The sequence below is a fragment of the Balaenoptera borealis genome (assembly GCF_965194805.1).
Source record: "Balaenoptera borealis genome assembly, chromosome: 5".
In the NCBI taxonomy this organism is placed as follows: Eukaryota; Metazoa; Chordata; class Mammalia; order Artiodactyla; family Balaenopteridae; genus Balaenoptera; species Balaenoptera borealis.
This window is the reverse complement of record NC_138862.1, coordinates 67929734-67948770: the sequence shown is the minus strand read 5'-3', so window position 1 is coordinate 67948770 and position 19037 is coordinate 67929734. Positions and strand designations below refer to the sequence as shown.

At 41.1% G+C, this 19037-nt stretch overlaps 1 protein-coding gene and 1 long non-coding RNA gene across 7 annotated transcripts in view; one reads left to right on the top strand and one right to left on the bottom strand.

Moving 5' to 3' along the window:
• LOC309630149 overlaps window positions 1-19037 on the top strand; it is a 118082-nt gene that overhangs the window by 49838 nt on the left and 49207 nt on the right. The gene's annotated exons all lie outside the window — the stretch shown is intronic.
• CD86 (CD86 molecule) overlaps window positions 1-19037 on the bottom strand; it is a 76410-nt gene that overhangs the window by 10581 nt on the left and 46792 nt on the right. For 2 of the 5 annotated variants that reach the window (XM_082394972.1, XM_082394973.1), the window contains exons 3-5: window positions 14641-14976; window positions 12757-13065; window positions 11-10055 (exon numbers count right to left, since the gene is read on the bottom strand). In XM_082394972.1, the coding sequence (XP_082251098.1) occupies window positions 9652-10055; window positions 12757-13065; window positions 14641-14976 (1049 nt within the window). In that variant the 3' untranslated portion in view covers window positions 11-9651. Of the gene's footprint in view, window positions 1-10; window positions 10056-12756; window positions 13066-14640; window positions 14977-19037 lie in introns of those variants that run through there. The other 3 variants (XM_082394974.1, XM_082394975.1, XM_082394976.1) reach the window with 3 other exon arrangements.

Sequence of the window (19037 nt, the reverse complement as noted above, 5' to 3'; positions counted from 1 at the left end):
CTGGAAAAACAGAGAAAAGAATTCAGTGAGATTTCACAGTAGAGCCACTTTCTCTTTCTAGATTTCAATGATAGGGCAGAATATAAGGGGACATTGCATTAGCAATGAGGAGAAATAAACTACTGAAGAGAGGTGGAGAGGTACCGTCCACACTTCCTAAATTATTATCTTTGATTTTTGTCTGGGCCTGCCCCTGCCCTATGCTGATTCCCTGCTGCCTTCCCTCTGCAGCTCTTCCGGACCACTTCTGAGCTAAGTCTGACAGGGCAGGCAAGATCTCAGCACCTGGGCTCACCATCCTGGATTCCGAGACTCACAGCGGCTGGTGTATCCAGATAAGTGCTGGGCACACTGGGAGCTGTGCACCCTGGGATCATGACCTGTGTCTCTGTGACCAGGTTTTTTTTATAAATTTATTTAATTAATTTATTTTTGGCTTCATTGGGTCTTCGTTGCTGCGTGCAGGCTTTCTCTAGTTGTGGTGCGCAGGGGCTACTCTTCGTTGAGATGCGCGGGCTTCTCATTGCGGTGGCTTCTTGTTGCAGAGCACGGGTTCTAGGCGTGCAGGTTTCAGTAGTTGTGGCACGCGGGCCCTAGAGCGCAGGCTCACTAGTTGTGGCACACGGGCTTAGTTGCTCTGCGGCATGAGGGATCTTCCCGGACCAGGGCTCAAACCCGTGTCCCCTGCATTGGCAGGCGGATTCTTAACCACTGTGCCACCAGGGAAGCCCTGTGACCAGGTTTTTGACTTAGGGTTGCTTTGACCCCATGACTATGTGACCAGAGCATTGATATTCTTGAGAGTGCAGTTTCTCAGGGTGGGTGGAGGTACAGACAATCTGATTGCATCATGCTGTGAAAGGATGGATCACCAGGAATCTTTGTGTATTCCATCATGCATACATTCATTCTTTCAACAAATATTTATTTTAATAGCCAAGATATGGAAGCAATCTAAGTGTCCACTGATGGATGAATGGATAAAGAAATTGTGATACACACATACACACACATACAGTAGACCATAAAAAAGAATGAAATCTTGCCATTTGTGACAACATGGATGGACCTTGAGGGTATTATGCTAAGTGAAATAAGTCAAACAGAGAAAGAAAAATACTATATTATTTCACTTATATGTGGAATCTAAAAATAAAGGAATAATAATAATTTTAAAAAATCAGTTTATAGATACAGAGAACAGATTGATGGTTGCCAGAGGTGGCGGGGTATGGAGGTGGGAGAAATGGGTAAATTTTTTTTTGGTTTAAATAAACTGAATTTTTAAAAACAATCTGAAAACTTGCACTCTTAAAGAAAAAAAGCACCTCACCAAATTTTGCCTTCCACAGCCCTCGTACGTGAACAAAGGAAAATATAAAGAAAAGGATATACACACTTCTCCCTATGCCATATTTAGGGTTACTTAAGTGCTGTTCTTATTTGGATTTGATTAGGTAAAGGATCTAGAAAGAAAGCCAAATAAATGAAAAATAAGTACAAATCAAACAAACAACTTAAACTATTGCTCAGCTGAAAGCAAACGTAAGAGAAACTAAAGCCCAGAATAATGTTTACTTTTCCACAAAACTCCTTTTCAACATGTTATATACTTATCAAACCATTAGAGTGTAAATTCTATAAGTCCTATCATCTTTCAACCAGTATTCACCATGAAAATTACAACTACTGAAAACTGTTAGTATTATTAAAAGGCTACTTTCTATAGACACAAACATATCTGCTGCTGCAATTTCACAGTTTAAAAAATTTATTGAGCACTATATGCCAGGCACTGTGCTAGGTTCTGGCAGCACAATGATGAGCTTCACTGATATGTTCCCTGCCCTCTATAAAGTTTGATTTAGTTAAGTTTATAGAGTTTAATAATATAATTATACCAGTATATAAGTATAACCTGGTGTTATGAAGAAAAAACACAGGAATCCACATGATACTATAACAGGCTGACACAATCTAGTTTGGGAAGGGTTTTTAAGAAAGTGCAACTTGAGTCAGGATCTGAAGAATGAGGTGAAGAAGTGGCAAAGAACATTCCAAGCAGAGGGCACAGCAGATGCAAAGACACTGAGGCTAGAGGGTACATATTATCACTCCTCACTTATTTATTTATTCATTCCACACATGTAGGACACCCAGGCACTGTGCCAGGTACTGCGGTTACCATGGTGAATAAGATGCAGCCTATGCTCACCACATCAGACCCTTTTGGTATTAATTTTTTACTTGACCACAACTGAACTTGCCATGACCCTTGGGCATTGTGCATAGGGCACACTGCCATCCATTTATAGCTAGGACATTTTCCTCCAAGTCCTAACTAGTCTGACTTTCCTCTTCCTCTCCATTAGTTCATGTATGCTGAGGTCTCAGCATGCCTCAGACCAAGCCTAGTTAAATTATAGACTCTCTGGGCATTGTACCTCTTTCAACAATGTTGTAGGGTCAGGACTCACCTTTTCTCAGTCTGTTCACTCTCTTTCCCCTCCACTTTGATGGTTTCTGAAAGAGACAAAAACAACTTCAGAAAATGTATTGCCCATAAAAACTAAAAGAGGGAAAGTTTGAAGAGGCTCCTAAGTCCTAGGACTCAGAGAGAAATCGTTGTTGCCATATATGTGGAATAGATGGTTCCTTGATGAGATTTCATGGGGACTGAGAAGGAGCTTCTTTCATCCAAAAAGCAAATGCCTTCTTTTGTTCATTGTGCCTTAAGTTCTAATGTTGGGAATAGGTTTTACTTACAGCTCTATTCTTTACTAAAATAAAAATACTACTGGGAGGTATAATACATTTAGTTTTAGCAATCATTTAGTGATGGGAAAATAAGTTTCCAATCCTTTTCTGAAAGTAAGGTTTAGAAGGAGGAGGAAAAGGAAATCTTCCAGATGTTGGTGCCTAAATGGGTTAGCCAGCTGGTGCTACCAAATAATACACAAGGTTGCATGGAGAGGCTCAAGTGGGAAATTTCTAGTGGGCTGGACCTCCCAAAGCCTGAGTTCCTACTGGCATGGACTTACTACTGAAGCAACTTCGGGTGAAAATTCCTCTATGTTGACTGTTATGACCGTGCTGTTGTCCCACTCTCAGCCTTACAGCAGGTGTTGTTAACCCAGGGTCCATGGAGGAATTTAGGGACCGCAGCAATCCTTTCAACAACACCCCTGATGGTTTTGAACACTTCCTATCTTTGGCAGTTCTCTTTGTGTGTGCATGTGTGTGTGTTTAAAAATAATCAGTTTTATTGAGGTAAAATACACAGTAAAATCCAATCATTTTCCATACAGATTTTGATGAGTTTAACAAATGTATGCAGTCATGTAAATACCACCACAACCAAGATATAGAACATTTATATAAGCCCAAAGAGTTCCCTCCAGCCCCTTTTCAATCAAATCCTTCCCCCCACCCCATCCCCTGTAACCACTGATCTGCTTAATGCCACAGTAGTTTTGCTTTTTCTAGGATTTCATGTAATGTGTAGTCTTTTCGTGCCTAGTGTCTTTCACGTAGCGTAATGCTTTTGAAATTCATTCATCTTGTTTCATGTTACCAGTAGTCCATTCCTTTCTATAGCTCAGCAGTATTTCATTGTATATATATAGCACCATTTGTTTATCCATTCACCAACTGCAAAAATTCAGGATGCCAGGTTTTCAGTATTATGAAGAAAACTGCTATGGACATTTGTGTGTGTGTCTCTGTGAAGACATATGTCTTTATTTCTCATGGGTAAATATCAAGGATTGCTGGGTTGTATAGTAGAGCATAAGAATTTCAGTTGTTTAATAGCCTCTCCAACATCTGGCATTTATCAGTCCTTTTAATTTTATCCATGTTAGTGGGTATGGGGTGGTATCTCATTATGGTTTGAATTTGTATTTCCCCAATGACTAATGGTGTTACGACTGTGTGACTGTGCTTATGGGCCATTTGTGTATATTTTTATGTGAAGTATCTATTCAAGTCTTTTACTTTCTGCCTTTTGTTATATGGATTGTCTTCTCATTACTGAGTAGTATTATATAAGTATGTATTCTGGTTATAAGTCCTTTATTATATTTATATTTTGCAAACATTTTGTCCCAGTCTGTGGCTTGACTTTTCATTTTCTTAACAAAGTCAAAGGGCAAAAATTTTTAATTTTGATAAAGTTCAGTTTATCAATCTTATCTTTTTATAATACAGTTTGTGCTTACCGTGTCCTATCTGAGATTTGCCCAACCTAAGCTCACAAAATTTTTCTTCTATGTTTTCTTTCAAAAGTTTTTTAATTTTAGCTCTTATTTTAGGTTTATGATCCACTTCAAGTTATTTTTTTGGGTGTCTAGGTTCATACTTTCCCATGTGGATATCTAACTGACCCAATACCATTTGTTGAAAAGACTATCCTTTCTGCATGGAATTAACTTGGCACTTTTGTCAAAATCAGTTGACAAAATCATATTTTTTGACTCTCCATTTTGTTCCATTGATTGATATGTCTGTCCTTTCACCAGTGTCACACCTTGACTACTATAGCTATATAATAAATCTTGAAATTAGGTTGTATAAGTCCTCCATCTTTGTTGTCATGTTTCAGAATTGTTTTGGCAATTGTAGATCCTTTGTATTTCCACATAACTTTTAGAATAAGCTTTTTAATTTCCACTAAAGAGCCTGCCAGGATTTTGATTGATGGTGCATTGAAACCAAAGATCAGTTTGGGAGAACTGGTATCTTAATAGCTAGTCTTCTAAACCATGGACACGGCATAATTCTCCATTTATTTAGGTCTACTTTAACTTCTGTCAGTAGTAATGTTTTTTAGTTTTCAGTATACATACAGGTCTTGTACTTGTTTTTAAAAATTAATTCCAAAGTCTTTAATATTACTTGATGCTACTGTAAATGGTATTAAAAAATTCAGTGTACAATTGTTTGTTGTTAGTATGTAGGAAAACAATAGATTTTGTGTATTGACCTTGTATCCTGCTACTTTGCTACACTAAATCAGTTCTAATAGCTTTTAATGGATTCCTTAGGCTTTTCTACAAACATGATGTCATCTGCAAAATAAGGCAGTTTTACTTCTTTCTTTCCAATATGCATGCCTTTTATTTCTTTTTCTAGAGTTGTGGCACTGGCTAGGACCTCCAGTACAAGGTTGAACAGAAGCAGTGAGAGTAACATCCTTGCCTTATTCCTGATCTTAGGTGAAAGCAATCAGTCTTTTATCCTTAACTATGATGCTAACTAAAGGATTTTAGTAGCTGTTCTTTGCCAAGTTGAGGGAATTCTTTTGTATTCCTGCTTTTATGAGAGTTTATCTTTCTTTTGAAAAATTATGAATGGGTATTAATTTTGCCAAATGCTTTTTCTGTATCCACTGACATGTATTCTGTATCCACGTGATTTCTCTTTTCAGTCTTTCAATAGGTGAGTTTTATTGCTTGATATTTGGATGTTAAACTTACCTTACATTCCTGGAATAAACCCCACTTAATCATGATGTATAATACTTTTAATACACTGTTAGATTTCAGTTGCTAATTTTGTTGAGCATTTTGGCATCTATGTTCACAAGGGATATGTGTAGTTTTCTTTTCTTGTAATGTCTTTTTCTAGTTTTGGTATTAGGGCTCCCCCTGCCTTCAGAGCAGCCTAGAAACTGACTCCAGGCAGTAAGTTGTGGACAATCATAGGGCTCACCTCATCTTTTCCCTTCTCTCAGGGACTATAGTTTTCTGTAGCCTGTTGTCCAATATCTGAAAACAGTTGTTACATATATTTTGTCTGATTCTAGTTGTCTACAGCAGGAGGGCAATTCCTGTAGCAGTTAATCCTTAATGGGAGGAAGGAAAAGTCTGTCTCTTCTATATAATTTTAAAAGAGCTTTAACTGTTAGAAAAGTCTCTTATTTCTTTCTACCTTCTTATAACCTTCATCGAGATACCCTTTAGAGCCTCAGTTAAGTATGATCTTTGCACCCTATGGCAGTTTTTAGATATTTAAAGGCAGCACTTGTGTCCTCCCCACGGCTCTTTTTTTTCCCCCAGGCTGAGCATTCTCAGTTATTTCAGATATTTCTTTTTTTTTTTAATACATCTTTATTGGAGTAAAATCGCTCCACAATGCTGTATTCGTTTCTGTTGTACAACAAAGTGAATCAGCTGTATGCATATATATATCCCCATATCGCCTCCCTCTTGAGCCTCCCTCCCACCCTCCCTATCCCACCCCTCTTGGTCATCGTAAAGCACCGAGCTGATCTCCCTGTGCTATGCAGCAGCTTCCCGCTAGCCATCTATTTTACATTTGGTAGGGTATATATGTCGATGCTACTCTCACTTCGCCTCAGCTTCCCCCACCCCACCCGCCGTGTCCTCAAGTCCATTCTCTATGTCTGAGTCCTTATTCCTGCCCTGCCACTAGGTTCATCGGTACCATTTTTTTTTTAGATTCCATATATATGTGTTAGCATACGATATTTGTTTTTCTCTTTCTGACTTACTTCACTCTGTATGACAGACTCTAGGTCCATCCTCCTCACTACAAATAACTCAATTTCGTTTCTTTTTATGGCTGAGTAATATTCCATTGTATATTTGACTGATCTTCCAGATACTTTGTAAATCTAGTTACATTCTATTTTTGTCAAAGTTCCTCTTAAAAATAACAGTGCTTATAGCTGAATACAGTATTTCAGGATGTCTGTACACCAACACAAATAATATTATCCTTTCATACTCATGACAAAATCACCACCGTTTTTTTTTTTTTTTAAAAGCTTCTATTTTAAAATGAAAGCAGACAATAAAAAGACAGCTTCTAAACTTTTGGATTTGATTACAAATTTAGCATTTTGAAGAGCAGATATGATGATATCACCTGGTTTCAGTTTTTAAGCCCTGTGAAACTTTCTGTTTAAATGGTGGTTAAAAATGATTTATTTTGGAAAAGACATTTTCCCTTTAAGAAATCATTCCTGAAAGAGCTGAGACTTTTCCAAGTTTGGAGGAGGGAGGCAAGTTGTACAAATTGTAGGTTGCTAGGCACTATTACAATACAGATTTTAGTCAGACAAGAACCAAATGAGGAAGTAAAACTTCAGGAGGAGCTATTTTAGTCTTTCTCCCCACTGGGTAAGCTGAGAGGGTAACTTCTGATTGGGAAAAGACAGTAATTGAAGGTTACAATTTCTCATGCTTTAACTGCCCTATTTGACAAAACAAAAAAAGAGAAGAGAGATTAGAAACCAGCTAGAACAACCATGGCATTTCCCTTTTATTCATTTAACAGCCTAAACAGGGTAAATATGTACGGTTGAGGAATAGAAAAACTGTAACTACTGAAAAATCACTGGAAAGGACTTTTGACACCAAGTTAGTTAGTTGGAGGGCTGTCTCCTCTGAGAAAAGGATTAATATTGGATTAGGAGGAAGCTGCATTGTTGGAGAAATTTCTACTCATCAGTAAGCTTGTGTCTCTGTGGATGGGTCATGACTGTTTCCATGTTTGTCTACTGGCAGAATTTAGTTCCTTGTGGACTGAGATCCCCATTTCCTTGCTGGCTTTCAGCTGGGGGCCATTTCCAGTTTCTAGAGGCCACCCACATTTCTTGGCTTACGGCCCCTTCCTCCATCTTCAAGGGCAGCAGTGGTGCGTTGAGCCTGTCTCAAGCTTTGGATCTCTCCTCCTTCCATTTCATCTTTCTAATCCAGGTGGGAAAGATTCTGTGACTCACGTGATTAGATTGGGTCTACCTGGATAATCCAGGATAAACTCATCATTTTAAACTCAGTATGTTAATCACGTATGAAAAGTCCCTTTTGCCATGTAGGATAACATGTTATAGATTCTGGGGTATATGAGGTGGATATCTTGTTGGTGGCATTATTCTGCCTATCATACAGCCAATGCCAGGGGTATCCACAAACAAGTGCAGACATTGCTGAAGTTACAAAACCCAGTTTTACAAACATCTCATATCTACGTGGCATGGTTACTTGGTACATCTCCCTCCTCCAATGATATCAAGGCTCTTCTCTTTGACCAAACTTACTGGCACATGTGACTATCTGACCAAACAACTTTTTTTCTACCAATATTCTTTATCACGTTCTTGAGGGGTTCGTATATGTACTATGCTCTCTTCTGGTCTTCTGCCTTTTAATACTCATAGCTCAATTTGACCATCTCAAACGCAACAGACACCCTTACAACTCTCTCATATATACAGACACACCCTGTTTAACTCCCTTATCTAGTCTCCTGAATTTTTCTGATTGCATTTTAGGGGAAGAAACATTTTACTTGGCTTTTCTCCATCCCTTTTCTTTGTTTCGTTTGTAAGCTAATCATTCCAATGCAAAACCAAATTTAGGAGACAGCTTATTTCCAAGCAGAAGGTTGCTTCTGCACATTTAGCTAATTCTAAATAGCAATGAGATTGAGAGAAAGAGAAGTTCAAAATTATCGCTTTGAAAAGTCAAAGGCTAGACAAGCATGATATAACTGTACATCTGACCCTGCACTGTGAATTTTTCACTTTTGTATCATAGAAATCTCTCAGTATACCCTGTACTTGGGCAGTTTGAATGGCTCTGCCATATGCTTTGTGTTAATGTATTGAAACTGGATCATCACTCCTAAATTTCTTGTTTTTGGAATACAGCTGGATGAGATGAATGACTGCTAATGTCATCCGTCTATTCTCTAGATGGATCTTAAAATCAGTACCCTGAAATCTTAAGATGCTGACCAGAAGCATTACTCATCTTGTGCTTTTTACCATAAGTGAGTAAGAAGGTTTTACCTTAATTATTAGCACCAACCAAACTTTTACTGGAGGCAATTACTGAGATAAAGTCCAAGCTTATCTTACAACTTCATCCAAACCAGCCCAAACCACAAACAGGCATGGGATTCTTATAAAGTCAGGAACCACTTTGCCCCCCCTTAAACACAGGGCATTTTTACAACAGAAGTCAATGGGGAGGCTGCTCAATGCAGTGCTGTTTAAAATAGCAAAACTATGGGAACAACCCAACTGTCCAACAATATGGACTTGGTTAAATAAATTAAGGTGTATCCACGTAACGGAGTATCTTGCAGCCATTTTAAATGATGCTGTAGAATAATACTTAGTGACACTGAAAATATTCTTCCAACATTTAGTATAAAAAAGTTAGAAAACAGTACATGTTATATTATTCAAATTGTGAAAAACAGTCCTCATAATACTATCCCACTTATGGAAAAATAACAGATTAATACATAGAAAAATCTGGAAGTTATACACTAAAATGTCAGCATAATCATTTTTTCTTACTAGTAGAACTATAGGTGATTTTTATTTTCAGTATATTTGGTAATGGATATGTACTACTTGGTAATCCATATGAGTTAATATTATTTTTTAAAGTCAGTGGGGAATAATTCATCTAACTTAGTTCTCAGTAAACCGAGACTTTTAGAGATGAGAAGGCAAATCTTATGGTCACCTAATCCTCCCCTTCTCCCACCAAACATCCCTGCCTGAACATCATCAGGTCCATAATCGTGAACATTTAGAAGTGTTTTCACCATTTTACTTCATTGAATTCTCACAGTAACCTCATGAAATAAAGTAGGTAAGGCAAGGAATAATCAGCTTTGTTTGGAAACCAGAAGTACATTTGTAAACCTTAGGTTAGAAGTGTTGCCTTTCCTGGAAATCCAGGCAACCTTATCAGCTGCTGAGTCCCGTCTATATGGGCTCAAAACCCTGAGGGAACCTTTTCCTCCGAACACCTGCTGACTTTTTGCCAGCCTGGGCTCAGCCAACGAGCTCCAGAAGGCAGCTGATCGGAAGTTAGCTGCAAAGTGGCAATCTGCAGAGAGGACAAGCACTGACTCACCACATTCTTTAGAGGGGCCAGGCTGCTTCTTCTTCCTTTTCTTTAGTGTTAGAAAGAACACCATCCCACACACAACGACCAATGTTACAAGTAGAGCTGCAATCCAGAGGATGTGGTCTGGGACAGGGGGGCTTGGTACAGGTGGCTTTGCATCTAAAAATGAACCCAAGTTTTCAATCAGCCAGGAAGGTTGATTATAAAAGCTTTATAATTGCTCTCTTCGCTTTATTTACATGCCAGCATCTCCTCAGGGCTCTACTGCCAGAGCAGCCTGAAATCCACATGATTTGGGCCATAGAAAATCCAAGTCTCAGGGCCTCGGCAGCTGACTGAGAACCAAGTCAGTGACTCTGACCAAGTGCCTGGACTGAGCTGCCTTGCCTTCCCTTCCCAGAGACTGAGATGACAATGACTGTGATCTAGAAGAGGGTCACCTTGGCCCTAGGTTCTGGAATCTGGGTAACATACCTGTGCTGAGGCTCTGAAGGTACAGTCATCTGGGCAGCATCCGGCTTCCTCCGCCCCCTGTGTGGTCAGGCCTCAAGTTTTGAAGTTTCTTTTATAGTAATTCCTCCATCCACTATCATCTCTAAATCAGGCTCCAGACACCTCTCACCCGGACAAACATAGCAGCCTCTTTACAGGCCTCCTATCTCCAGCTTTGTTTGTTCTTTCCCCTGATGTCTAGGTGGACTTCCTCAAGCATGGCTTTCAGCCTGTCTCTTCTACTGGAAAACTTTTGATATGTCTTCATGCCCTGAGGATCAGGGTCAGAATCCGCTCCTGGGAAGTCAGGACTTACTTCCTTGCACAAGGACTCCTAAACTTGCAGGAAGTTAAAAAACAGGCTTTGGGCGGAAAAATTAGGACTGAGTGGCCCATCTTATAGACATTTATGGGAAGAGGTCTGGTAGTTAATCTCAAATTACAGGAGAATAGGGCCAGCTGACCTCCCATTAGCTTAGGGGCATTTTGTGGACCCATGCCCTGTTCCTGGGACCTTAAGAAAAGGAGTTGTTGGTACTGCAGGCCATATTCAACACTTTTTGAGTCTGTCCCAGTTTAATCTCACTTGAACCTGTTTGGCATCCCAGTTAACATGGAGGCTGCTACCTTTTGATACCCAAAAAGATTCCTTGACACAGGGCCTAACCTATATCTGATCTAGCCATAGAATAGGGACACAGAGAGGCAAGCCCCATCTTCCTGAGGCAGCTAGAGCTGAAACATTTCTGAAGATGGCGGCAGCTAGGAAGGTTTTGGTAGCAGTTGAGAAACGGCAGAAAGGTGAGCCACAATGAGGCTCTAGTGGTGGCGAGGCTCTGTTCCCGTGGGAGTCATGGCAGAGAGCCCCAGGGTGTGTCATGTGTGGTGATGTTGGCAGCGCCAAGAAGGTGCTAAATTCCAGGACAGCATGGGAGAGGCTTCTATCAGGCCAAGAGAGGCTACAGTGGAAGCAACCAGGACAGGCAGGGTGACCTCGCCAGTTACTGAACTGTCAAGAGTCAGAGGTGTCTGATCAGAAGGAAATCAGCACCTGCCCAGGGGACTGGCCCACTGGTACAGCTAAGCTGGCTGGTGGGGACTGGCCCCAGGGGCTGTCCGTAAGAATGCATCAAGAGGCCAAGTTATGTTTGAACAATGAAACACGAGGAGAGGGGAGGCATTAAAGCCAGAGGATGGAGCAAGGAGCTGGATGGATGCCTTAGGAGGGGGCAAACCAAGGGGCCAGAGGTGGACGAGGGGCCAAGGCAAACAGAAGGCAGATGGGTGGGGGGAGGGGTCAGGATCAGAACAAGCAGTGTTGAAGGCAGTGTGGGTACAGAGTGCCTTTATTGCAGGAGAGACTCTTGCAATTACTGCTCCTCAAAAGTGGGGTCTCAAATATGGATGTATTCTAGGGCAAAGCCAGGAATTTAAAATGGCAGGCTCCTATTAGTGTACACTGCTTAGTTCCAACCCTTTCCCAGTGGGATTGGCCCCCATAGTACACTGTCAACATGCCACAAGCATTTCTGCTTCTGCGTATTTCCTTGACACATGTGTACTGATGGCCACCACTGCCTTTGCCCATGGCAGATACTGCTAATAGATTGTGGCCCTCTCACCTCCCAAGCCTGAATGCTGTTTCAGAATTTTTCAGAAGCTACCACAAGTTTGAGTACCTGTCACCTCTTTCCCACACTTATTAAGCCCAGTTATTTCTGTTATGGTAATATAAGGTCCCATGTCCTTTAGGAAGCCTTTACTGACCCTCAAGGAACTTGCCTATCTCTGAATGCCTATAAATCTTATTATCAGTCACTCTTGTTTTTAAATTTAGTTGCATATTTCCATGGGATATAATTTAGATTCTAATTCAGTCCTTTTACAATCCAATTTACCATGTGTGTCCATCGTGGAGTTCTGATTCTATTAGAAGGGCAGAGAGCGTGTCTTATACCTTTTGGTTTTCTCCCCTGAAACCAACAATGTCTAGAATGGTTTTGTACTCATAACAAGTGCTGTATGTATATATGAATGTGTGTGTGTGTGTGTGTGTTTTAATGAGTGGAAGAATTTTAGCCTGGAGAAATCCTGCATCTTCTAACCTAAGCTCCAGAATTTTCTATCTAAAGGTAGCCCAAAAGACTGGGCCAGTGTCAAGGCTAAGAACATGCTTCCTCAAGAGCAGCACAGGTTCATAGCCTCTTGGACCTTGTAGCACTCAGATGAAACAGGAGCCCTCTGTCTGGGTCTTTCCTAACAGTATCAAAATGGCCCAGTTGGAGGTTTCCTGGCAAGCAGGGGACATTGGATGCTCTGCCTTACCCATCTGTGTATAATACCTGATAAAAGAAACTGTCAGGCTTACCTATATTGCAAGGTGGCGAGAAAAGCAGTGTCTTCGTTGGCTCAAGTTGCAAGACACAGAAGATGCTCACGTTTGTTTCAGGAGGGATGGAAAAAGACATGCTGATAGAAACGTTGTACAGTTCTGTGATATTATTTTGAGATTTCTTCATGACAGTGTCATGCTCAGTAGTTGAATTCTTAGTTTTTAGCAATATATACATCCTCTGAGGTTCTGGGTAACCTTGTGTAGATGAGCAGGTCAAATTTATGATGTTAGAATTTTCTGTTTGATTAGGAATTAGATTTACTTCTGGTTGACTGAAGTTAGCTGAAAGCAGAATAGAGATACAAAAAAAAAAAGAAACCAGTTTAAATTTAGATGTATCTAGAAGGGAACAACAAATAACTAGGTATCCTGGGAACTCACTGGGGACACATCTGGCAGGCCTCAGGGTGTCTAAATTGTGGGCCTCAGCCCACGGTGAGAGCCACATAATGATCCCACATTTATTTTTCAGGAATGGAGTTTGGGGCCAGCATGCTTACTTCCCGCTTACCCCAATCAAGGAGGTGCTCTCTGAGCAACAGGGGGGCTAGCCCCTTCTGCCAGCCAAATCCCTTGCTCTTCTTCTGTAGTCAGTAGATGCTGTGCAGGTTCTACATACAAACTTATAATTTAGTATATTGTTTCTAAAACTTCAGTGATTAGCATGATATTGTTACAAGTTTTGCTATATCCACCCACTCCTTAAGCACTCTGCTTGTACCTGATGTGGCCGGTAGAAGGTAGATTGCCATGTTGTTACCTACTTTAAACCTCATTAACAATAATTAATCTGGACCTAGTAATCCCACACCTGGGTATCTACTCTAGAGAAATGAAAACTTACGTTTACACAAAAAATTTGTACATGAATTTTTACAGCAAATCTATTCATAATGGCCCCAAACTGAAAACAACCCAATGTCTTTCCATGGGTTGAGTGGATAAACAAAAATGCTACTTAGTAATAAGAAGGAACAGATTTTTGATACATGCAACAACTTGGATGACTCTCAAAGGCATTACATTAAATAAAAGAAGCTGGTCGTAAAAGGTTACATACTGTATGACTTCATTTATGTGACATTCACACAAAGATAAGACTATAAGATGCAAAACAGGGGTTATGGGTATAGAGAGGATATGACTATAAGGGCATAGCATGGGGAAATATTTTTAGGGTGCTGAAAATGATTTGTATCCTGTTTATATTGCTGGTTATATAAATCTATACATAAGTTCATGTTAATAGAACTGTACACCAAAATAAAAATAATTTTACTGTATTTTAATTTTAAAAAATCTGTAGTGACATTTAGGTTTTTCAAGGCCTGGAAAAACAAGGGAGCTGGTTTGTCAGCTTTTGGATTGTGTGCCTTGGGTTATTTCCCTCCTGTCTACTGGGCTTATGGTTGGGCAGCAAACAAGTCATAAGCAACCTCCAGGAGGCTGAAGGGAAATCCCAAATCAGCCAGCTGTCACCCTTGGTAGGAGCTCCAGGCAAAGATTTAGTAGGTGAGAACTCTTGGACTAAAGGAGAAAATGAATGTAAAAGAGATTTGAGACCTATATGGTTCATATAAACTTAAGGGCCAAATCACCCATGGTTTTCACTTAGCCACATTACCTTGGTTTAGTTAGCTCTATCTGGTCCCCAAAGCAGATTCTTACAGATCATTCAGAAGTAAACTATAAAAAGTACGAAGGACTCTTAGTTCCCTACTCCCAAGCCCTGCACTCCCTTCAAACGGGCTTCCCAGAATTGGCTGTCCTCTGCCTCTCTCGAGGCGGCCCTCTCCCCCACCTATTGCAGTCTCATCTGAGAAGGCCCCGGATCTGAACGCGCCATTGGCTACATACCCAGCACTGACAGGTCAGAACTCATCTGGTGGATGGGAACCAGTCCTTGGGGTCCTTTATAATGGATGAAACATTGGTAAGAGCCCTTGTCCTTGATCTGAACCTTGTGGAGTCGCAGTGTCCAATTGTCCTGGTCAAAGCTCGTGCGGCCTATATACTTGGGATGAACATTGTGAGGATTCTCTTGGCCTCTGTACAGCTCATAGAGAACCAACTTATTCTGGTCCTGCCAAAATATCACCAGCACATCCAGGCTTAGGTTTTGAGAGTTTGGAAAGTGGCATGGCAGGTCTCCAGTCTCGTTGAAAAATGCCTGACTTTCCAAGGAAGCAGCACCTAAAAGAAGGAAAGGTGGAAAGTGGGGAAAGAGACACAAGAGGGAAGAAAGAAAGAAAAAAAAAAAAAAACCAGAAACTCCGTTTCTCTTTATACAATACCCTGATGCTATCTTATCAGTAATGATCTTGAAGAAGTAGGTATTAGACTCTGGAACTGTGCATACACATTGGCGTGTGCAGAAAGGAAGGGGCTTTTGTCCTTGCTCTATTGCTAACTAACTGGGTGGCCTTGTGCAAACTGCAACTCCTATGAGGCTCAGTTTCCTTATCTGTTTAATGAAGGGGTGGACTAAATGTTCTAAGGTTCTTTCCAGTACTATGGTTCTGTGAATTTAAATCCCAGAACACAGAAAATCAGCAAAGTTAGACAACTCATTCACCCATTGGTTACTTCTCTATAATCTGAATATTGATTCTCTTCACTGTAGCTGTTACAGGCTCCATTACTTCTTCACCATGACCAAAAGCTCCCTTCTCCCCTCCCTATCCCCTTATCCCTTGGCCTGCTGTGGTGAAAAGAGTTCCGATATCCCTCCTTTCATTATGCCTCGGTAGCTGGGGATCAGAGTGAATAATATCTTTGAAATTCAAATAGTTCCCTTTATAGAGTTTCCCTCATGACTGCTGCTCCCATGGCCAGCTCTCCCAAGGGTATAAAACAGTTTGGAAATGACACAAATGGTCAATCAAGGCCTCTATTCTGTGACCTCTCTAAGCTCTTTCAGAGATCAGAAAGGGAACTGGGCAGATTTGATGGTTGTTTTGGGATTGTGGTGGTCGAAGACCATTTAAGGTACATGAATGAAATGCTGGAAATGAATCATAAATGGGAAGGTGAGGATGTACTTTTGGAGTACTGGGGAATCCCCAGGTACCACAAATTTGCTCTCCCCAGGATGCATTGCTTTTGGAAATGTTTTCAACCCCTGGAGAATGTGCTGGGAGAGTTCAGAGAAAGGCTTTCATCCCTGAGGGCATATTGGGGTTTGTGGAGGGATTTGGGTCTCCTCACTCCTTAAATGTGATTGATTATAGGGTCTCTGTAAGACCTATTCTGGATCACAGAATTGCTTGAGACCCAGCCAAGAAATTAAGTAGTGGTGAGTGAGAAGTGCAGGGTTAGGGGAGAAATGCTGTTTCTTAGTTAATATGAAGTTAGACGCCACCTTGGGGAGGGAGTTAGGATGGGTTCTAAGTAAAGCTTCATCATTCCAGACTTCAGTAAAGGGATGTTGACATTAAGGAGGAAAGGAGAAGCAGGTTGGTGAGGGAGATGAGAGGAGTTATCTGAGGTGTTCTTTCAGGGGTGGTAGGAGAAATTAAATTGATCTGATCAATAGGTTTCTCTTCTAAGAGGGAGTAGAAGAGAAATAACAGTGACATGCACTTGGTGAAATTGAACTGTGTGCAGAGTGGCCCAGTGAGAACCATAATCAAGGGGGTGGGTGCCTGGGGTGGTCTTGAACTCTATGGGAAGGGACTCCAGTCATCAGTGAGAGTAGGCACAAGTTTGAATCACTGCCTATTGCACTACACTCACTAGAAGCCTGTGAAGCCCTTGAAAGCAGAAAGTACAGTCTGTACAAGATGCATTCCCATATTGGAGGGAGGCGGGAAAACTACCTGGGTACCTGGAACAGTGAAAGGGGGACCTAAAGAAGACTTACTGTGTTCAGTAACTACTTATCAGGCACTCCTGGGGTGCTGCTACTCCTCTGCTAAACTCTGAATGATAATGTAAGGGTGTCACCTACTGTAAAAGCTTCTAGCAACTATCTCTGGGGAAACTCATGCTGGTTTTATCACTAACTTGCCATATGATATAGAGCAGATGACCTGGTGGAGAAACCAAACACATAGTTGAAAATTCTGCCAGTTAACAGTCACCATTATGTTATTATTCAGCAGTGCCTCTGGCCTGGAAATGACTTTGCCTTTGGCTTCTTCTGTCTTCCTAATTTAGGGTTGCTTCCCTACAGAGCCTCACAGAGCCTCTTCTCCTGCCCACCCATTCTCTCCACTCACAGAGGGGTCCAAGACCCAGGCTGCCTCTCCCAAAGATTATACGGAATTTTTCCACCCATGTAACTGCTCCCCTCTCACCTGCCAACCGAAAGTGTGGTCTGTGCTCTAAAGGCATCGGCATCCCCAAGGGGATGCAGAATCCCTGGCCCCACTCCAGACCTTCTGAGTCAGAATCTGCATTTTTAACAGACCTCCAGTTTGAGAAGCTGCAATAGAGTATTTCTATCTCTGCCTCCAGAGTGGAACAGACAGATGACGGAACAAGAAAAATTTGTTTCCATCCACCCTTCCCCAAACCCTGTCTCTTCACCCTGGGGTGGAAATCACTCTGAAGTCCATTCTGAGTGGAACTGAAAGTATTTCACAACTTACACTCCATAGTTCCTCACCAACCACTGGCTTCCATGACATCACTTAGAGCTATGCATGCTAATTGCCTCTCTGACGATATGGGGAAGATTTAGCTCAAAGTCTGTTTTTTCTAAGTGGCGTCAGGCCTCCCCTGTTATGACCCCAAACCTTACGCCACCCAGCTATGGGACTTGCTGGGCTCCACTGGAGGGTAAGCATTGAGATTCTCTCTCTTCCCTAGCACTTGAGTCATAGAAATGGTCTGGGTCTAGTTATAACTGGTTGCTATGATGATGTTAGGAGCTAGGCACTCAAGAATCCATCTAGACACCTCCCTAATCAGCTGGAGACATTTCTTTCAAAGGATACTTGAGGACATCATCAGCAAGAAACTGTTTGGCTGTCAGACAAAAACTACAGTCTTCTAACTTTGTGAGGTTTCTGACCCCACCTGGGACTTCAGTCTTCCCCAGCTACTACCCCGCATGCATGTCTTATGTATTCTAGGGTCATATCTTCCTCATATTACTATGCTTATCTGTACTCATGAATTTCCCTTCTTTTACTAAACTTCCTCCAAAGCTTTACTAGGCCCTCTGGAAGCCTCATTCCATTGTAATAAACTCCTCTATGTCTTCAACCTCTTCATCAAATGTTTCCCCCAGGGTTGTGCTTTCACTGAAATCTGGCCCAACCCAAAGAATGTCACATGCCTCCAGCCACTGCTTGTTTTATCACACGTCAGAGGGACCTTGAGCAACACTCTTCCCCTTTTGAGGTGTTCTCCTCCCTCACTGCTGTTAGCTACTAATCATTTGTCACTACTTCCTTGCTCACTGAAGATTTTTGGCATTAGATGTAAGGTCTTTCTTTCCAATCAATTATTCCTATCAAATTGGGTGACTTTGGCATGGATGAGTTTACCAACACCCCTGCCTCAAAGTTCTTTGATCTTTCCCACTTCAAAGATCTTCATCCACAGGCTATTTCAGCAGCCCCTTTCCCATGACATAATCCTAAACCTTATCACCAAGAACACCTCTGCCCCTAGAATCTTAAACCTCAATGTACCAATCTCTGTCCAGAAGATATTTTCCACCGAGATTTGCTCTTGATTACTCTACCTACATCTGTTCTTCAACTTTATCAAGACCTCAGCTCTGTCCAGTCTAGACCCTATAATGCAGTGCTTTCCAAAAGCACTCTCTTAATAGGTAGCTAGTATGACTGAGAAACTGAATTTTCATCTTATTTAATTTTAACTAATTTAAATTTAAATAGCCACATGTGGCCGGTGGCTGTCATATTGGATAGCACAGTGATAGAATATTTTTTCAGTCATTCTCTTGCAAGCAACTTCAATCATCTTGCCCCTTTGTGCAGATTTCATCCCAAGAACAATCTACTTTTGATCTACATATCTGTTCTTACGACTGAATGTTTGAGCACTCCTGGAGGAAATTATGCAGTTGATCAGACTGGTGACATTACAAATTGGTAGTCTCTAGTTCCACTTAACTTGGCCTCTGGGCTGCTCACCCGGCTCTCCACCCTCTCCCTTCCTCACAGCAGTTACTTCAGCAGTACCCTCTGCTACTGCTTTTAGTTTCTCTTTCTCCTATTTTTTTTTTTTTACATCTTTATTGGAGTATAATTGCTTTACAATGGTGTGTTAGTTTCTGC